The sequence below is a fragment of the Achroia grisella genome, unplaced genomic scaffold, assembly GCF_030625045.1.
Source record: "Achroia grisella isolate CSIRO2021 unplaced genomic scaffold, CSIRO_AGI_Agris_v1 utg478, whole genome shotgun sequence".
Taxonomy (NCBI): domain Eukaryota; kingdom Metazoa; phylum Arthropoda; class Insecta; order Lepidoptera; family Pyralidae; genus Achroia; species Achroia grisella.
In genome coordinates this window covers 112,067-130,390 of record NW_026712882.1, presented here as the reverse complement: position 1 = coordinate 130,390, position 18,324 = coordinate 112,067, and the positions used below count along the sequence as shown (strand labels likewise).

General features: G+C 30.1%; 1 protein-coding gene across 6 annotated transcripts in view; it reads left to right on the top strand.

Annotated features, from left to right (window-relative positions):
• The window catches only part of LOC131845693 (tyrosine-protein phosphatase Lar), a 408,432-nt gene that overhangs the window by 343,310 nt on the left and 46,798 nt on the right, over positions 1-18,324 (top strand). For all 6 annotated transcript variants that reach the window (XM_059194792.1, XM_059194790.1, XM_059194791.1 and 3 more), the window contains exon 6: positions 7,498-7,692. In XM_059194792.1, the coding sequence (XP_059050775.1) occupies positions 7,498-7,692 (195 nt within the window). The remainder of the gene's footprint in view (positions 1-7,497; positions 7,693-18,324) is intronic.

Below are 18,324 nucleotides of genomic sequence, written 5' to 3'. Positions count from 1 at the left end.
TTTGGTTTGATTGATAATATAATTTATTTTATCTTATCATTATTATTATATACAATGTAATAATTTTGGTCATAGTTGATCAGAGTGTATTTTAAATATATACGTAGGAAGGTCGAGATTGCATATAATATGTTATAGATATTATAAAACAATAAAGTTATTTCTGAGAAATACTTAAATGTATAATTCGAGAATAAATTAATTGAAACGGAACCACCCATTTAGTAGCTAGTACTTAATATATATATAATGTAGTTTTGAATTGTATGCTAATGTAGACAATAAGTAGGAGAAATTAAAAAAATATAAATTAACAAATAATTCATATAACATTACACTATCATCGTCCGTAAGAAGAGAGAGGAATATTAGTAATGTACCTATACAATATAAGGTCGACCTGTACGCGGTTTTCTATGGAAAGGATTATGGTATATGCGCCACTTGAACTAACTAAGTGCATTTTCGTACTATCACTAACCCAAGCCGAATGTGTATGAACACAGTTAACGATGGCGAAATCACCACTCATATTTCATACTAATATTACAAAAAGGAACTTATATGTCTATTTCTTAGCATCCACGACAAACAAACTGAATAAATTTGTTAAAATATTAATGTTAGATACTTGTTAAACACAAGGGCGGTCATAGGCTATCTATATAATTAAAAAAAAACTGACAATGTTGTAACTAATATCTAGTTATAAATAAAGTCTGTAAGTACGTCAGTACATACAATTTTTATGGTACCAACATATCTTCAGCGCTTCGCTTGACACACGTCAACCGGCCGCAAATCCACTGTCCCATATATCGGATAAAACGACCATCGTGAAGGATTATTGAATTCATTCCTCTTAATGTCAAAGAGCTCTTTTATTTGACGTCACCGGCTTGAAAGCCCTTTATCCTTAGATATATAATCAGAATTTGTATACCAGTATATAGAAAGTTTTGTGGGACGGTCAGTTAAAGTTGTAGATTGATTGAATGAGACAGAAAATATATGAACAAAGAAACTTAGATATTTGTTACCAAATTATAGGGACGACGCTAGTAATGCGTAGGGTTCTGTCAGCGACGTATAATTTTGTATTTTATCTAAGTGTTCGAAATACATCAAATATCATACTTTTGTCCCTAAGTATAAATTATAATATTTATTTTCTAAGGTGACTATCATATTATTGTGCTCAGGATAAAATAGAAAGTTTGTAGAAGGAAGTCCAATTTATAAAATTACTGAATAAATTGATTGCAGTTTCCAGGAAATCAAGAATGTACCGAGTACAAATAAAATAATGTTACTAGGAGCTTACTAAATCTTTATTAATAATATAAATAAAGATTTAATAAGCTGTAATCTGTACCAGCATTAAATATTTCCAAGAGTTAGTTAATCTTATCTTTTATTACAGCATCGATATTAAAAAACGGCAGTTCGATATTTTCTTATAGATATTCGTATAATTCGTCATCACTAAAATGTTGACATCAGAATGATGTTACCTTACTTATATCAGTGCATCGATTTATTTGACATTTTACTTACTTTGTATTTATTTAGAGACATGATGGCGTGGCGCCTTTTTAAATGAAAAAGTATTTTAGAAAAGTAAACAACCAACCAAATCGTTATTGCATTTATCACGGCGACTTGATTTACGTGATCTGATATTAATACCCATAATCATTAAAATCTTAAAAGGAAATAATACATTTGTATTAAAAGACGTGACTGCAACATTATACGCAACGAATATTACAATATATTACAATTTTGCGGGTACTCTGACTGCCGACGTAATTAATATCAAGTTTGCGATAAATTTATGTACACACACCACTGACTGAGCGCGATGTTGAACAATTTCAAACCTTATTGTTGCGGTTTTAGAGCTGACTGTACAAAGAGGAAAGTTAGTACAGATTGCCTTTAAAAAGTTTGAAATGCAGAGGTGAGAGATTTTTATTATGGGCTTATTCTTTCAACCGCGTTATACACAGTTATTACTTTATTTAATAAATGTAACAATTTGAACTGTATTAATTTTAATTAAAATTATATAATTAGATAAATTCATGACAGTCAAATGAGAAACTTTTAATATTGTGTTTTTTGACATTGCAACAAACTTAAGACGAAAACTGTAATTATTTCTGTCACATTATAAGCTAGAATCTCAGGCAAAGACATAGAAATCAACGTCAACTGAATCGATTCTATTTAATAACAATATCAGAATTTGTGACTACTACTAGTTTATATTATATTTTCTTATTATGTTTCTTATAATAATTTAAAGCTGAAGAAATTGAACTGAAGGACATCAGCTTAATTATATTATACATTATAAACATAATAACTTCACAGAGAACAGTTTCAAAAGAAGATTTTAGTCAATTAAAATTTCCAAAAAAAAGCAAGATTACAACAAAAACAAATTCGATTTTTCCTGCTTTTCTTCTGTTTTTCGCGTAACATTTCCAATTTTGTTCACAGTTCTATAATGTTGCGCTTTATCTCTTGCAATCTCAAAAGAAGATTTTAGACAATTAAAATTAACAACCAAAGTAAGATTACGATAACAAACTCGATTTTTTTGCTTACTTTTTGTTGCCGTATGCCATAACGTTCCCAATTTTGTTTAGTATCTATAATGTTGCAAGCGAGATCTCCTAAACAACGTCTTGTCACATCACATCAACACGACATTGTCTCAAAACTTATCGCGTAATCGAGTTATGCTTTGGTATAAGTTATAAGCGTATAGATCATATAATATTTCAGAAAACATCCAGACCGATACAAACAATCATATTCATGAATACAAATGTTTGTGCAAAGAGTAACAAATAACAATCTATCTACGTATTTTTAATATTAGTAAAATCAATCAAATTAAAAGACGCGAAGACATTTATTGCCAATTGTAAGTCGTTGTCAATTTCAAGTTTCTACCTGGTTTTATGTAAAAATTACTAGCAATATCATATTCCTTTATTAAAACTCGATTACTTAAACTTGTATACGTATAATATAATATATAGGAAATTAAATATATTTTTATTTAAAAATACAATATTGATATTATTTTTTATATTACCTCGTTCGTTTATGGATTTGCTTCAAAAATTTATGTAGTACGTAAAACTAGTTATATTAATGTAAAATATATTTTAAATGAGCGCAAAATACATGTGCATTTATAGTCGGTATACTCTAGGTGAATAAAAACACACTCTTAACTATTTATGAATTTATCTTCTAACCTACACCACAATACAATGACAAAATCTCCCACGATATTCTGTAGCAAAAACAATCTACAATAATCGGATTCTGTACGCTATAAAATAGGCTGTGTGCACACTGGCGTGTATGCTCTGTTGCCATGGTAACCGCTTAACACTCGCCTACTGGAATTTACGAGGTATAATCTGACTTGGCTTTCCAACTTTCATTCCGGGAATGGAAAATCTCATGCGTCGGTAATCTGTATATATGTACCAATTTGATATATTTCCTGTTTGAGCAATGTGATTTTGTGCCTTAATAAGTATATATTAAATATACATTTAAGAAAATACGTTTCCGGTTTTATATGACTGTGAGAAAGGTTTTATGGAGTTATTAATCATGTTTTATTACGTTTACAGATATTTTTCAGTATCTTGTTCCTTTTTAATAAACATTTAAATAGACTAGATTCTTAGTTCTGTAACTATATATGTATATTGTGACTGAGTAAATATTCATGATTCTTTTTATAGTTCCTGGGGGCTTCTTATATTTTCCAAGTTAAGAAATATTCGGGAAGTTTAGATATTTTATAAAATAATATATAGAAAGCTATAAGAAATATATAAACAAAAATTACTGTAAACTAGAATATGCAACTATATAGCTATTTATGACTTTATTAAAATTAAACATTACTCATCGATAATTTAATACGTATTTTGTTTTTGTTTAAAGACGTTCGCACATATTTTTATGTAAGGGCATATAATTTTAATAAAAAAGTATTTGTTATCAATATTAATGCATTTTTGTCGTTTCAATTTAAGTTCACTGATGCCTCCACCATTAAAGGTCCTGGTGACAGGAATCAATGAATACTTTAAAGCGATTTTCACGCCTCATCGATTCTATTGAAGTTGCTTGAATATATTTGGGTACTGAAAAGAATAAACCAATGGAACGTCAGCAAGTAACCGAGTTTATTGTCTGTGGTTTGCTCCTATAATGTAGACATGACCCATATGTAGTATTAACCCTAATACGGAGGTAAACTTTGTACAAAGTTGGATATTCTCTCACCTATTATATACCTCTATATACCTATTATTCAAACAGCTTGCTTTTTAAGATATGTTTCGGTTGAAATGTGAGATAATATTATGTATGGTGGCTGGCTCATACGTCATACTCGTGAACGGGTGCTGCTTGTGGGGACTGGTCTGTTCAGGTTGCGAACACTGATTAGATTTTTTGTTTTTGTTTTTTTTCAATAGCATATGCTGGTAGTCACTCTATTCTCCCTAATTTGAATTTACTTGAATCTGTATTATTGTAATTATGTACATTTAAAAAAAAAAAAATTTGTATTACATAATCTAATTATAAATACATATATATGTATGTATAATTAGATTAAATGTATATTTCTTTTATAAACATAATTTTGGTAATACACTGCCCATATGAATAAATATTAGCCCTATGGTAGACTGTGAAAACACCTCAAGGTCATACCTTGAAGTTCTCCATGTCCACATTTATTTCTAAAATTATGCATTGAGGTTTCAGTAATTAAACAAATAGTAATTAATGTTTTTTAGTACATCGCATTCATTCATTGTACAAACACCAGCATCGACTACCATTTAATAATCTGTAGGAAAACGTCTACAAAGCGTCTTTGATATATTTAATTTAATCTGTCCAACCCAACTTACTAAACACTTACCTACAATACCAGAATAACACTAATTAATTTATACCACAAGCCGACCAAGGGCAAATTAACTAATTATCGCCTCAAACAACATACATCCCTGAAGCAGAGATTAAATAATATCACGTGTACTATATAAATCATTAGCCAACTCCGCAACGGTGTACCCGTTCAATGTTATAATTATTATTAATGTAAACGAGTAAAACCCAAAGGGAATCTTGAAATTTCCCTTAACAAGGCCCTAACTTGTACTATCAGTACCCAGTTATATCTTTATATGGAATGGTGTTGATTTTAATATTGGTTTCTATTTTCTACCGTCGATAATTTTATTATATAATTTTATAAAAAAATACATTCCACATGTCTATTTCATCATAATCATTGTTATATGTATTCCACAAGTCAAACGAACATTTTATTATTTTCATTTCGAGAATACGGAAAAATAAAATATGTTAAAGTTATTAAAGTTACTTTAGAAAGTGCAAAGAACTTAGATTTAGATATATATCTTATGTTATATCAATAAAAATATATATAGTTTATAATTTAAAATATTAACTTTATATTGTAAAATGAAAGTATGTAAATGCGCCGGCGTTATATTTTCAAGAACATATAACTAATAATATTTATTTTTCTAATTGTAATACTTATTTAATTGAAGCCACTGAAAATTAAAAGCTATGCCTTATGTCTTTTGCTTATACATTTATATTTAATAGAGACTTGACACTTGAAGAGAGAGAGTGAGACATTTAAGACAATTTATATGTAAATCATTTATCGTTACTTCAATTGTACCAAGTACATAATAGTATCTACAACAGTTAGAGTATTGTACACAATACTTCAAATTAGCTAATTTTCAAACAGACCAAACCCCTCCGTTTATTCAATTAATCGTGGAGTTTTACAAGGCAATGAATTTCATTCGCATCTAAAAGTTCACGAAGCAATCTCACCGCCTGAACCTACTTATAATGAGTCTGTCTCACTCCGACTTACTGAAACGAAACCAGTCAAATACAAAATCCCCAAGAAATAATGTCAGCCTTGTAACTTAATCAAATTTCGTTCAGTTTGGCCGAAAAGCGGGGGAGAATTTCATTTAGCGAATTAACATTTCACTATTTGAAATTTTACGGCCGTTTTAAGATTTCAACCAGATATTTCCGCTTCAATTCGCGAAGCTGGAATTAGTCTACAAAGGACATTAACTTTGGCGGAAACTTCACCTGAGTGTAACAAGCGACGAGAACACAATTTTCCATTGGAATTAATGTATAAACTGTTTATATCGTGTTTTATGATCATTTACAAGATAATGCTTGCTAAGGATTATTGTTTGAGAAAAACTGAGGTGTCCGTTGTACGGACTCCCATACCCTCCCGAGTTTTATAATAAAAGACATACATAATTATAATTTCATAAAATACTTTTATGTTTCTATATATAAGTAGTGTATTTAAATATTCGAAAGAAAATTATTTAATTTTAAGTATAATAAAAATTTTCTAGGATGTTTCGTATTCAACTGTAACTATGATATAATTTTTATTTAAAGCTATTAATTAATTAACAATAATTAATTAATAGCTTATTATACTTAAAATTAAATAATTTTCTTTCGATAGTAAATCATACATACATTATTTGCTTCCAACAATGGTAAAATTGCATTTATGTTATAAAAATATTTTAAGACATTATTTAAGAATTAATTAATAGTTATACGAATAAATAGTACCAACTTAAACAAAAAAAATAAGTTTATATAACTAAACTGGTTAGACTAGTTTCATAAGTCTCTATGAATTAAACTAGTCCAAAAGTACCACGTTCTTACTTATTTTTGTTCTTCAAACTTTTGTTTAGTATAAATATATATTATACAAAGAGATGGCTAAGAACATTTATTCTAAAGGCAATATTTCGTTGCCCGTGTACAATTTCTTTTTAAACACGTTGTTCTTGCGTTTCTCCTTTAGTCTAAACTTACTTAGTTCTATATACTATAGTGTTTTAAGTCTCATATCGTGTTTTTTGTTCTTTAAACCTTATTCCATCTTTATAAGCAAATAGTAAGCTGTTGAGTATTGTGAGAGTATTTTTGATTTGGTTAACTACCTATGTGTATTCGCGAAAAATTATATTCGTTGTAGTTTTAGTTTAAACTTCCGGAATGGCAACGCGTGAGAGTGGTATCGCTAGCGTAACATTATTTTTTTATTTAGGGTTTTGGGCTATTGTCAGATGGTAAGACATGTAGCACTGCGATCTTCATAGATCTATTGTGGCTATAGAATGTGTAGTGGCGTTTCCTCTTCAGCTTGGCAAAGATGATATGAGATGATAACGTGATGTCTACAGTGCTATTCATGTATAAAAGGAACGATTGCTTGCCATTCCAATTACATACCTACCTAATTCAGTACCGTAACTTTTATATTGTAACATTTGTCTTTAGGGTAATTCTACTTTTAAGATACAACTATGTCATTAATAAAATATTTCTTTGCAGCTGATAAAGTTCCCCCCGGTTTCCCGAGCATCACACCTCCCCCAACCACAATGGTCGTGGAAGTTGGTCACACAGCAACCCTGCCCTGTCAGGCCACCGGCAACCCAACCCCGAAGGTCAAGTGGCTTATGAACTCGCTGCCACTTGACATCAATACCAACCCCAGATACACATTGCTTAATGACAAGATGCATGGTAAGTTTATAATTTATTATTTATAAAATAATAGTAAATATTCGTAGTTCATGACTAATGCACTTTTGTAATGTGGCGGTAGTGATAATGAAACGCAATGTATTTAGTTCATTTTACATTTTAGACATTAATAACCAAATTTTTTTTATTTCCAATGATTATTATATTCATCATAATTTTTAGTTTATATATTTCAGTTCATATTGTGACAGAATTTATTGAGTAGTATTATGTTTATTCCATATCTGTAATTTTTATTAAAATGTTGTTGTTTAGTCCACAAAAAATAACGTGGTCAATACTACTGAATTTTGTATGGAATCGGCACAAGTGAATACTGTTCCTGATTCCAAAGGGAATTCTTATAGCATTAATCATCAAAATCGTTTCAGTTATTGGGATTAAAAAATATATATATTTGTATTTATTCTGTACGATACTTAGGATCTTATTGTTTGTTTTACTTTATACTTATTATCCAATGTTTTAGAACTGGAATGAAACACGATTGTTATTCACTAAATAATATATAAATATTTATGAGAGAAATTATCATTCAATATAGGTACTTGCAAAATAATTCTATACAAATTGATGTAATAATAATTGAACTTAACTCGATTTCCGTCTATTACATTCACAAGTCTATGAGTTCTACTGATGTAAGGATACGAAAGGTGACTTACAAAGCGTGAAAGTCAGACAATCCTCCATTAACATAATCTAAATTGGATCTTCACATCCATCAAACGTTCATAAGACAGAGTCTAATGACACCAATTTACTCCAACATTTTGTTAAACAGAAACGAAGAAAAACTACGTATTTTTTCTTGTCATTTTATCTTTTAGGGGAACAAAATGATGTTTTTATCGATTCGTTCAAAAAGTAATATCGAATCTATTTATTTGTTTCCATGTAATTTAGTGTTTTTCTTTATACGCATAATCTTTGGCGTAAAATAAATTATTAGAATAATATTTGAAGAAAAGCATTTCTTCTGGTATGTTATGTACTTTTTATACATTTTACAAACACCTGTAACTTTGTATACTCTCAAGGTATAATTTCTTAAGCATTAAGATTAATAACAACTTATCTTTGACAAGTAAATAATTCAGATAAAAATTACCTGTATACAACATAAATAACAAAAAAAAATAGATTTTAGAATTTTCTTATATTTAGAAACATGCATGCAAGAATATATTACTTACATAATATCTCCACTAGCTGTGTTTTGTATGACGCATTGAAGTATCTTCAAGGTTTTTACATTCATATATATCATATATTTTATAAACATTACTCTCTTTAGATCTTAAGTCCAAATACACAAAACATTTTCACAGCGAACAAGAGCAGTTTAATCAAAATATGTGGATTAGTAATAAACCTAGCCTACGTGTAGCGAAATCGAGCCTCGCGCTTTCGGGGCAAGGCCAGAACAGACAAAAGTTAATAAAGAGTTGGGATTTGGAGCATTATCTCGAATAATGTCCGAACTTTATTAAACGTTTCTTTCTCCCCAACTGGTACCTACGCTAAACCTCCTTCCGTCATTATATTATGTCACAGCAGAGCACAGTAATTTTGCTGTGTTTAAATGCATATTTTTTTGTAATACAATTTATAAAATTATAAATTACAATTAATTTGATTCTATAAAAAAAACTTTAGACATATTTATTGAAGACAAACTGTTTGCAAAAATAATCATCCAAGATTTTGAAAGATGCAATGGAAATGAAAAAAATATTTTTATACCAAATTGATTAAATATAGTAAATCTTTTGAAGGTCTTTATGATGGGAAGAATTTTCATGATCTTCCATTAAATAAAGGAATGGCGTTATTAAAGAAAAAGAGGAGTATTATAAATTTAAAGTGTTTTTTTTCTATAATAAAACTCTAATATGCATAAATTTTTAATTCAAATTTACTTAAAAAGAACCTCCTAGCGTACTTTAACCATACCGGCCAGATTTGATGTAGGGTTAAATGTCGACTTTTTCATCTATTACATCATATAAGTCTGGCTTTACTTTTATAACCGCCTTTTAGAACACCTAGAAAATAAAAAAGGATGCCACATTGTACTCTATTAATACCTTTCGTCCTTTACCTAAGTCTCTGTATGGTCGAAACCGGGTCTTAAAAATCAAAATATTATGAGAATTATATTTTGTATAATTTAATGGACTGTATTTCAACAGCGGATACAAAATGAATATTATATACCATGCAAAGCGAGTTTTTAATCCCTCTTCCTTAATATGCTCTAAGTAAACATTATATAAAAAAGGAATGTACATTTACTCATTTTATTAAATTTGAATATGTAAATTATTTCCTATCGCTTGGATCCATTATGATTATATTATATTTTCTATGAAATTATTGTTACTAATATATACTTTTTACCTTTATCGTTTCACTTAGATTTTTGTTTGAAATACGATATGTTTCTTTGTCACTCGTGACACTAGTATACCCAATGGAAATTATATACAACTAATAGACTTTGTACAACCATCTCCTTTCTTTGTCTTATCTTGTTCTACCACCAAGCAACTTGCTTTTTAAGCTATATATCGGTTTGAAAATTAGAGGTTGATGTCCTCAACGTTGGTGGTTAAAAAGCAAGTTGCTTGGTGGTATGATATATAGATGGTATCTAGCCCATAGAAATGGAATTAATAAGCGGTACCTAAGGATGTGATGTTCGTGTGAGTGTCCGCTGGTCATGTATAGCGAGGTTGCCACTTTCTATCAGGCAAAACTTAATTTTATTTTTCATTGCATTTTCTTATAAAACTATGAAGCACGTGATTTCTGACATAACAATACTGGCACATGAAACCTTGTACATATCACATAGAGCTATCTAGTCTAGTCTAGTATCTATATATGCTATTGGAATATTCCAAAAAATATATAGGTATTTATAATGGCTAAAAGAATCGACGATCACACTACACTATAAAAAACAATGGGATAAAAGTGTTCAGATTTGTTCAACACAAGTGACCCTTCCCTCGTCTGTCCGAATGAAATTCGTCACCTCCATTACACAGCTACCCTCAAAGATAACCCAATTAAAGGCCCAGGCGACCCGTAAAGCATTTGTATTATACGTGATAAAAATCTTCCCAGTCGATTGGGCACCGTAATTACGCTCCTAGTTGTTGCGGCTTAGCTATCGGTTTAGTTAATCCTACTAACAACACTCATGTTAAGCCCCCTTCAACGTAGATATACAACGTGTTAATGAAATAAAGCAATTGTTTCTATAGATTCGGGAATGGTACACATTTTAAATATATTTTTAATTTATCCACTTCTCATGCCACGATGTTTTGAGCAAGACGTCTTGCCTCCTAGGTACGGAATTAAAAAATAGAAATAATTTCAAATTATTGTTAATTTCACTACCAGATCTTACACTTCAACTGAAATAGAGCTTTAAAGGCAAGTAGCTTAGAAGCTGACTTAGAAGATCAAATAAATATTGTACAAAGTTTATCTTGATAAATAAGTACGATAAAGAAGTAACAAACAGTCAAACAGTCACACTTATATTTATAATATTAAGTAAGGATATATAAATATCAACAATATTTAAATATATTAAATTAAATTATTCCGGATACTTATATATCCTTATTTAATTCTATTTAAAATTCGTATTAAGTAATTAATAAAACAAAAAAAAACGATTTAGACGTATCCTTAATTTAAAATATTCGTAAAAAATAAAACTATTGCCGAAATAAATAAAAATGTGTCTTATTTGATTATGGATCAATATTCCAGTTCGTAAAATAGACATATTTTACCCATTTTATACCCAAGATTCTGTCATCTTTAATATCACTTCTAGTTTCTGCAATTTCCTTAATATCGTAGAGTGACTATTATGTAGTTTTTACTTCTCTGGCCTGGGGCACAAGTTCGGAAACTTGATATAAACACCTAACAGTATTGTTTCTAAACCGTGTGTAGCCCGATAGAATAGGTAACATAAACTATTAAGCCCCCGGGTACATTTTATCAGTTTACGAATGTTCCTTTGTAATCTCACCTAACAATAATTATCTGAGTTTGAAATGTATACACATAGTGTGTGTTACACATGAATTAACAATAACCATGCCCGTATATTGTGGATATGTGAACGAGTTTGTTTGTTATCTATTGATTTTATAACTTCTCAACTGGTCGTCAAGAACTGTCTACCCACACGAGGATTTTAGGACATACATAGATAGACTTTTTACAGCGGTCAATCAATATCTCCTAGTTTTCAGGCGCACACAGTTCAAATTTAGAATTTTTACGTATTTGTATATTTCACAGAGTTTCATAGAGCCAAGTTATGTGGAGTCACAATATTAGAGTAGTATTCGTCGGTAGACTATAATTATCACTATGTCTAGTTGTTTTTTTTTTATTTTTATATATAAAAAATAATAACTACAAAAAAATATCTCGAAATTATTTGGGTAATAGTTCTTATTATGGGTATTATTATTATTGTTCTGAATATACGTACAGTTGCGTATGTTTATTTCTTGGTGAGTACATTGGTATTGTACTATAATATTATGTAATTTTATAAATAAAATTGTGTATTAATATTACGAAACATTATTAATACTAAATTATTACTTAATGTATATTGCATTCTACAGATTATACCTTCTTAGCCAGCGCACTATATATATTTATAAAAAATATTGTTTCAATGGGCTATTTTCGTCGTCAAATAAATTAAATATATATATATATATATAATGTATGTTAAAAATATATAACATAATTTAATTCACTTGCCTATCTTAAAAATGCTACAATGTATACCCATCTTAAAAATGCGATAAGGTTGAACAAACTGATGAACTAATAGATTTATAGTTGCCTGAGATTTCATCTGCAGAAAGTTTCAATCCTTATTTCACCTCCTTGCAAATAATTTTTGGGATAGAAGATAGTCAACGTCCGTCCTCTTGTAACAATCTATCTTCACGATGTCCTTTATGAAAACCCGTCCATTAATAATATTAGTATGGATTCCGAAATACAAATTCCAAGACAGCGTAGTGGCGAGTCAACGTCTCAACAACGAATATATTTTAAGCAAAAGTCTTAACTAATTTTCGTATGGTAATATGCTTTTTCGTTTAATAATCCTTCACACTTAACGTATCTTTTGGCGTCACCTATAATTAAATTTAATTAAAAGAAGATGGCCGTTATTAAAAAAACGTCTCGAGGACGAATTTAATTTGCACATCTTAATGAAAGTTGGGAGCGAGAGTAAGTTTAGCCCCCAGAATATGATAAGTCGGCAGACTGGAGCCGACTAAATGTTAATTACGTCAAAATTTTGAATAAGCTCATAGAACGCACCTGTATTATTTTTGCTATTAACTATATAAACTAGTTTCGTCCTACCACTTTGTCCGTGGGACCATAACAGACCATGACTGGGTTTGGCAAACAAGACAAACTTGCTTTTATATTATTAGTTAATTGTATTTTTTGTAATATCTGCATTTAAAAACTGATCAATCATGATCAATCTTTATAAAGCATGAAAAAAGTATCACTGTAACGAATACAGCGGCATTTTGTTAATGTTGTCTGCGTAGGTTCATCACATTAATACAATTAATAACATAGACTATAATTATTCACATACGCAAATATTATTTCTTATACACACAATCACACACACCTCACAAGTTCTCATTCAGATACAATTATCGTATAATTCTTAAAGTATGTAAGTGTTATATTTATTAAAGATAATATAATTATAAGTGTTACATTGCTATTATTTATTGTGAAACTTATATTATTTTATATTAGTACTTAGAAGTACTAATATTTAGTAATTTACCTCTGATCTTTATTCTGTTTGCCACATTTTGCTTTTTTCTCTCTCTGTCTCTGAAAACCTCTTATTGGCTTTCTCAAAAAATGTACTGTTGATTTTAAAGTTTTCTGATTTCACAAAAAAGACAGAGAACAGAAATTATGTCAAAATCGGTTAAGAATGGCGAAATGTGACATACAAAAATAGAGATGAAATAAAAGCCTCTTTGTTTCTGAAGTCGGTTGAAAACTATAGCTTATGTCATGGTAATTGTAATAGTTATGTGATATTAGCCCGTGGCATGTTGTTGGTAGACCATTAGGTCACGATGTTGCATAACTACACAGGATTATACCACGATGACAAATTTATGGGTACTAATTTTATTACATAGTCCTTATGACTATGCAATATCATTAATATGCAAATATATGCATGTTGTTATATGATATATGTTTAAGAATACTGTATAGGTAGATAATAGACTAAGGAGAAGAAAACCGAATGACTTTATTTATCCTCCAAAACAAAAATATTTTAGAATAGGACTTAAAGGCAATAAAATGTAATGTACATATTTTTTTTTTTGTTTAGCATAAGGTTATTTAATTATTTATACAGCTTTTCTTGGAAATATGTTCATATTAGCTTGCCTAATATTTTTTGTCAATAAAACAGAATATTATACTTGTACTTGTAGATGTCAAAAGCACTAATAACTAATATTACTTAAGGAAGTAGATGCAGCCACAGGGTTGTATTTACGTGTTGGCAATTAGCGCATATTGTGTTAATTTAATGAATGCATGCGACCTTACAAGAATCCCCTCATATAGGTGCTTCTTGAATTTTCGAGATCGAGATCTCGAGACTATCTTCTAATGTTGACAGTACTGTACGAGTATCAGCCAATTATCAACTAGCAGTGCCCGTGGTACCAGTGGTACTAATAAACTCGCTATTGGGGCTAACTAAAAATTACGTCATTAAAATTTCAATCATTCTTTCCCCACCCCCTTCACGGTCTCATCCTTGAAAACTTAAAAATATAATTATCTAATTTACTTATTTATTATATATAGGTACAAATACTATAATACTATATTTATTAAAAAATAGGTACAAATTAACGGGGAATAAATCATTAAAATATAAATAATCAGTGAATAAATATAACAAACGATAAAAGACACATAATCTCTGTGCTCAGACTAAATGTTAATAATTTCAATTTTAATGCCATTATGCACTTCAGAAGAGGTGAGAAAGTAATTTAAATTCAGTTAGGGCAAGACCGTAGGCGACTTGCCGTGGGCTCTTTTAATCTCATTAATTTTAATTTATGCCAGTGGATTATTTCTCTTTGGTCGCGTCCGATATTTCGTAACTCTATGGGGTGTGCTCCTTCGTAAAGATATACGACGTGAGAGAGTTTACTTAATCACACTTAATGGAGTCGCCTAGAGCTCGAGCAGAATGTTCCCGTTATTATATATATTGCGGATACGTGTCTATTTATGACAATATAAAATAATATTGAGAGAGGCCTATGTCCAGCAGTGGACTGCAGTGGGCTGATGATGAAGATGATGACGAAAATAATGTATATATTTCTAAACTATGTTAATAAAAATCAATAGCAAAATATAATATATAAGGGGATTACTTTATAACTGTTGCTAGTATTTGGCTGTTTTTAGTAGTGTTTGTGCTGGTAAAAATTGTGTTGTGTTGGAAAAATCGTTACTAAAAAAAGAAAAAAATATTGTTTATAATACTGTAATAGAGCTGATATAATAATAATAACAGCCCTATCAGAAACTGTTTACAATAACAAGTAAAATAAATATGATCGTATTCTTTTAAATTGAGTGTATATTTTAGTCCATAAAGTACGACTGACATAAGTTATATTGAAAGTAATAAATAATATTAAGAATCGAAATTGAAATTGGATCCAAAAGAACCCCGGCTGAATGGATTTTATTATATTTTTAATCACGAAAGCCACAAATTCTAAACCTTTACACAGATCCCGTTAATGAAAAAAAAACATATCTTCTTCGTATGAGTTTAAACAATTTTGTGTCTCATTTGTCTTTTATTTTGTATATGTTGGAACGCAATGTTGAAACAATTTTTTTACTTAAAACAACTTCGATGTGATGTTCCATCACATCGCATTAAGCTTAAAAGCAATTTGATATATCGAAATAATTTTTGTAGCAGTACTATATTTCCTTAATTTGTATATACTCGTAATACTGTCAACTGGGATGTCATAATTCGCTGTTGTTCAGGATAATTCTCCATTATTGATCCCAAATAGAAATGAACACATAAATATTCGTCGTCATGAATCATTTATAAGTGCCAATGGCTCTATGGTCAGCTACGTTCTCATTCGATAATCGGTTGATCGCTTAATACTATTAATGCTAGTTGACACATGGGTTTCGTAGTGGTCACTGTAATTATATGTGTGTATTTACATCGACATATTGTACAAAATTAATAACCTCATGACCTCGTGTTTCCCACCATATCTAATATACATAAAAAGTCGTGAATTCGAAATCTGGCTGACATGAAATACTTCATGTGTAAGTTTATATCTCTAGCTGATTCTCCTGTGATAAAAAAACTATAACAAACTTAAACTTTAGGTTACTTTTTTACTGTAATCCCTGATGAGTTATAAGATTTCGGAAGCTCTCATTTTTTTTTTAAACTGTGTTAAAATCAGAGTGAGAGAAATAAAAATTTCCTTATAAAAATCAACACTATATAATTAGAATAGCATACAAGCTGACGTTCATAATTACAACAATTGTTTAAAAGACCAACCCGGAAGTTTGTTGCTCGTTCTTCTTATGAGAAGACAGCTTTCCGAGAAAAATTCCGTTAGATTAAAAAATAAAAATAAATATGACTACTCAAAAGTCCTTAATTTTAAGAAATATTTTCTATTCTATTCTATTCCATTCCAAGCTGATAGTATGCGGCAACCGTCGTGCATATATAAATAGTACTCTTTATGTTATATATGAATACTAGCTGCGCCCGCGGTTTCACTCCCCTAAAATATATAGCCTCTATGTTATTCTGATGTATAAGCTATATTACTGTAAAGTTTCATCAAAATCCGTTCAGTAGTTTCGCGTGAAAGAGTAACAAACATCCATCCATACTCACAAACTTTGGTGTTTATAATATTAATAAGATATGTTTTAATATGAAACTCATATATTTATGAAGCTCATGAATTAGAATTCCGAAGAACTAAGATGTTATACCTCCATACCATATAATTCTAGTGTCATCCCACCAATATACGAAGACGATTTTGAACAAATTCTGCATCTAGTAAAATAGAAACATAGTAACGTGACGAAGAACATCATCTACATAAAACATAAAATCTCATACATAAAAATTTCAAGTGATTTTTCACTTTATTACCTGAACGCTAAAGTTTCCTTTACTCATCGGGAATAAATTTTTTTACAACAGCCATCGTGTTAACTGGAAGACAGAACAAAGGCGGGTTTTACGATCCTCCACACAGCAAAATTAACAACTAAAACTTAGCGAACTCAACAATAATGACAGACGTGTATCTAGGAGTTGGGTTTAGGCAGTTGTGTAATTAACCAGCTGTGTACTTAACGAAATATATTATTTATCAACTTTGTAGCATAATAACTAGCGACTCGCCCCGTCTTGGCACGGGTATTTCAAATTAAATTCAAACTTATACAACACTTTCGTGTTTCTATTTATTAGTAGTTCTTTAACAGAAACCAATACTTATTTAATATAATTACATTTAATTACTCCATATATGTTTATATAGTGTATACAATTGTAAGCAATATACATATAGTGTTATTTATAAAGAAATCTAACGACATCTCAGATTAAGTTGTATATAGGAGTCGTGAATTTTCCTCGAAAATGTATCCAAAATTCTACAAACCGCCTACCAAACTATATCTTACCTACATCTTAGTGTAGAAATCCTAAACAGATTGACATACATACAAGATTCTTAACCCAGTCAGAGACAGATTCATCTGTCGATATGTTACAACACAGCATAGTAAGGGGCGAGCCTACGCTGTCTCTTAGTTTGGTATATTATCGATGTTTCTATCACCGAAGAGTTAGTTGGGAATATAAATTGAAACACATATACTTTTGATATCGGCCAGACTTGCACTTACGCCCTAACCACTAAACCACAGCTCCATGACTATAATGAAGAGAGTAAAAGTGATCACAAATCAATAAACGCAGCATACGCACTTAAATATAAAACGGGAGCTCAACACCCGTTTTGTACTATCATTCCTACGTCGCACCCTCCGCCCTAAGGGACGCAGATACACGTCGTGATTGCGACCCACGGAGTGAGATTACGATTCATTTACATACAAATGCGGGGACCTTCCAAGTTTGAATGGGACGCTATGCTTGACTGTTGTTCTAGCAAAAAGCGGTCCTTAATTCGAACAACAATAACAGTGCTGGGTGTAACCACAGCTTGATTAAGGTCCCTTGTCCTTTTTAGCGAGTTTCACACGCCACGCCTTGTGTCACATCCAGTTATGATTTTTCTATATCTTCCCCTTGTATGTTTAAGTATACGTTATACTTTTTTGTGATGAATAACTCCATTAGTCTTTCAGAATTTGTTTGATTTTTTTTAGTAATGATTATAGTCATAAAATATAATATATAATATATTA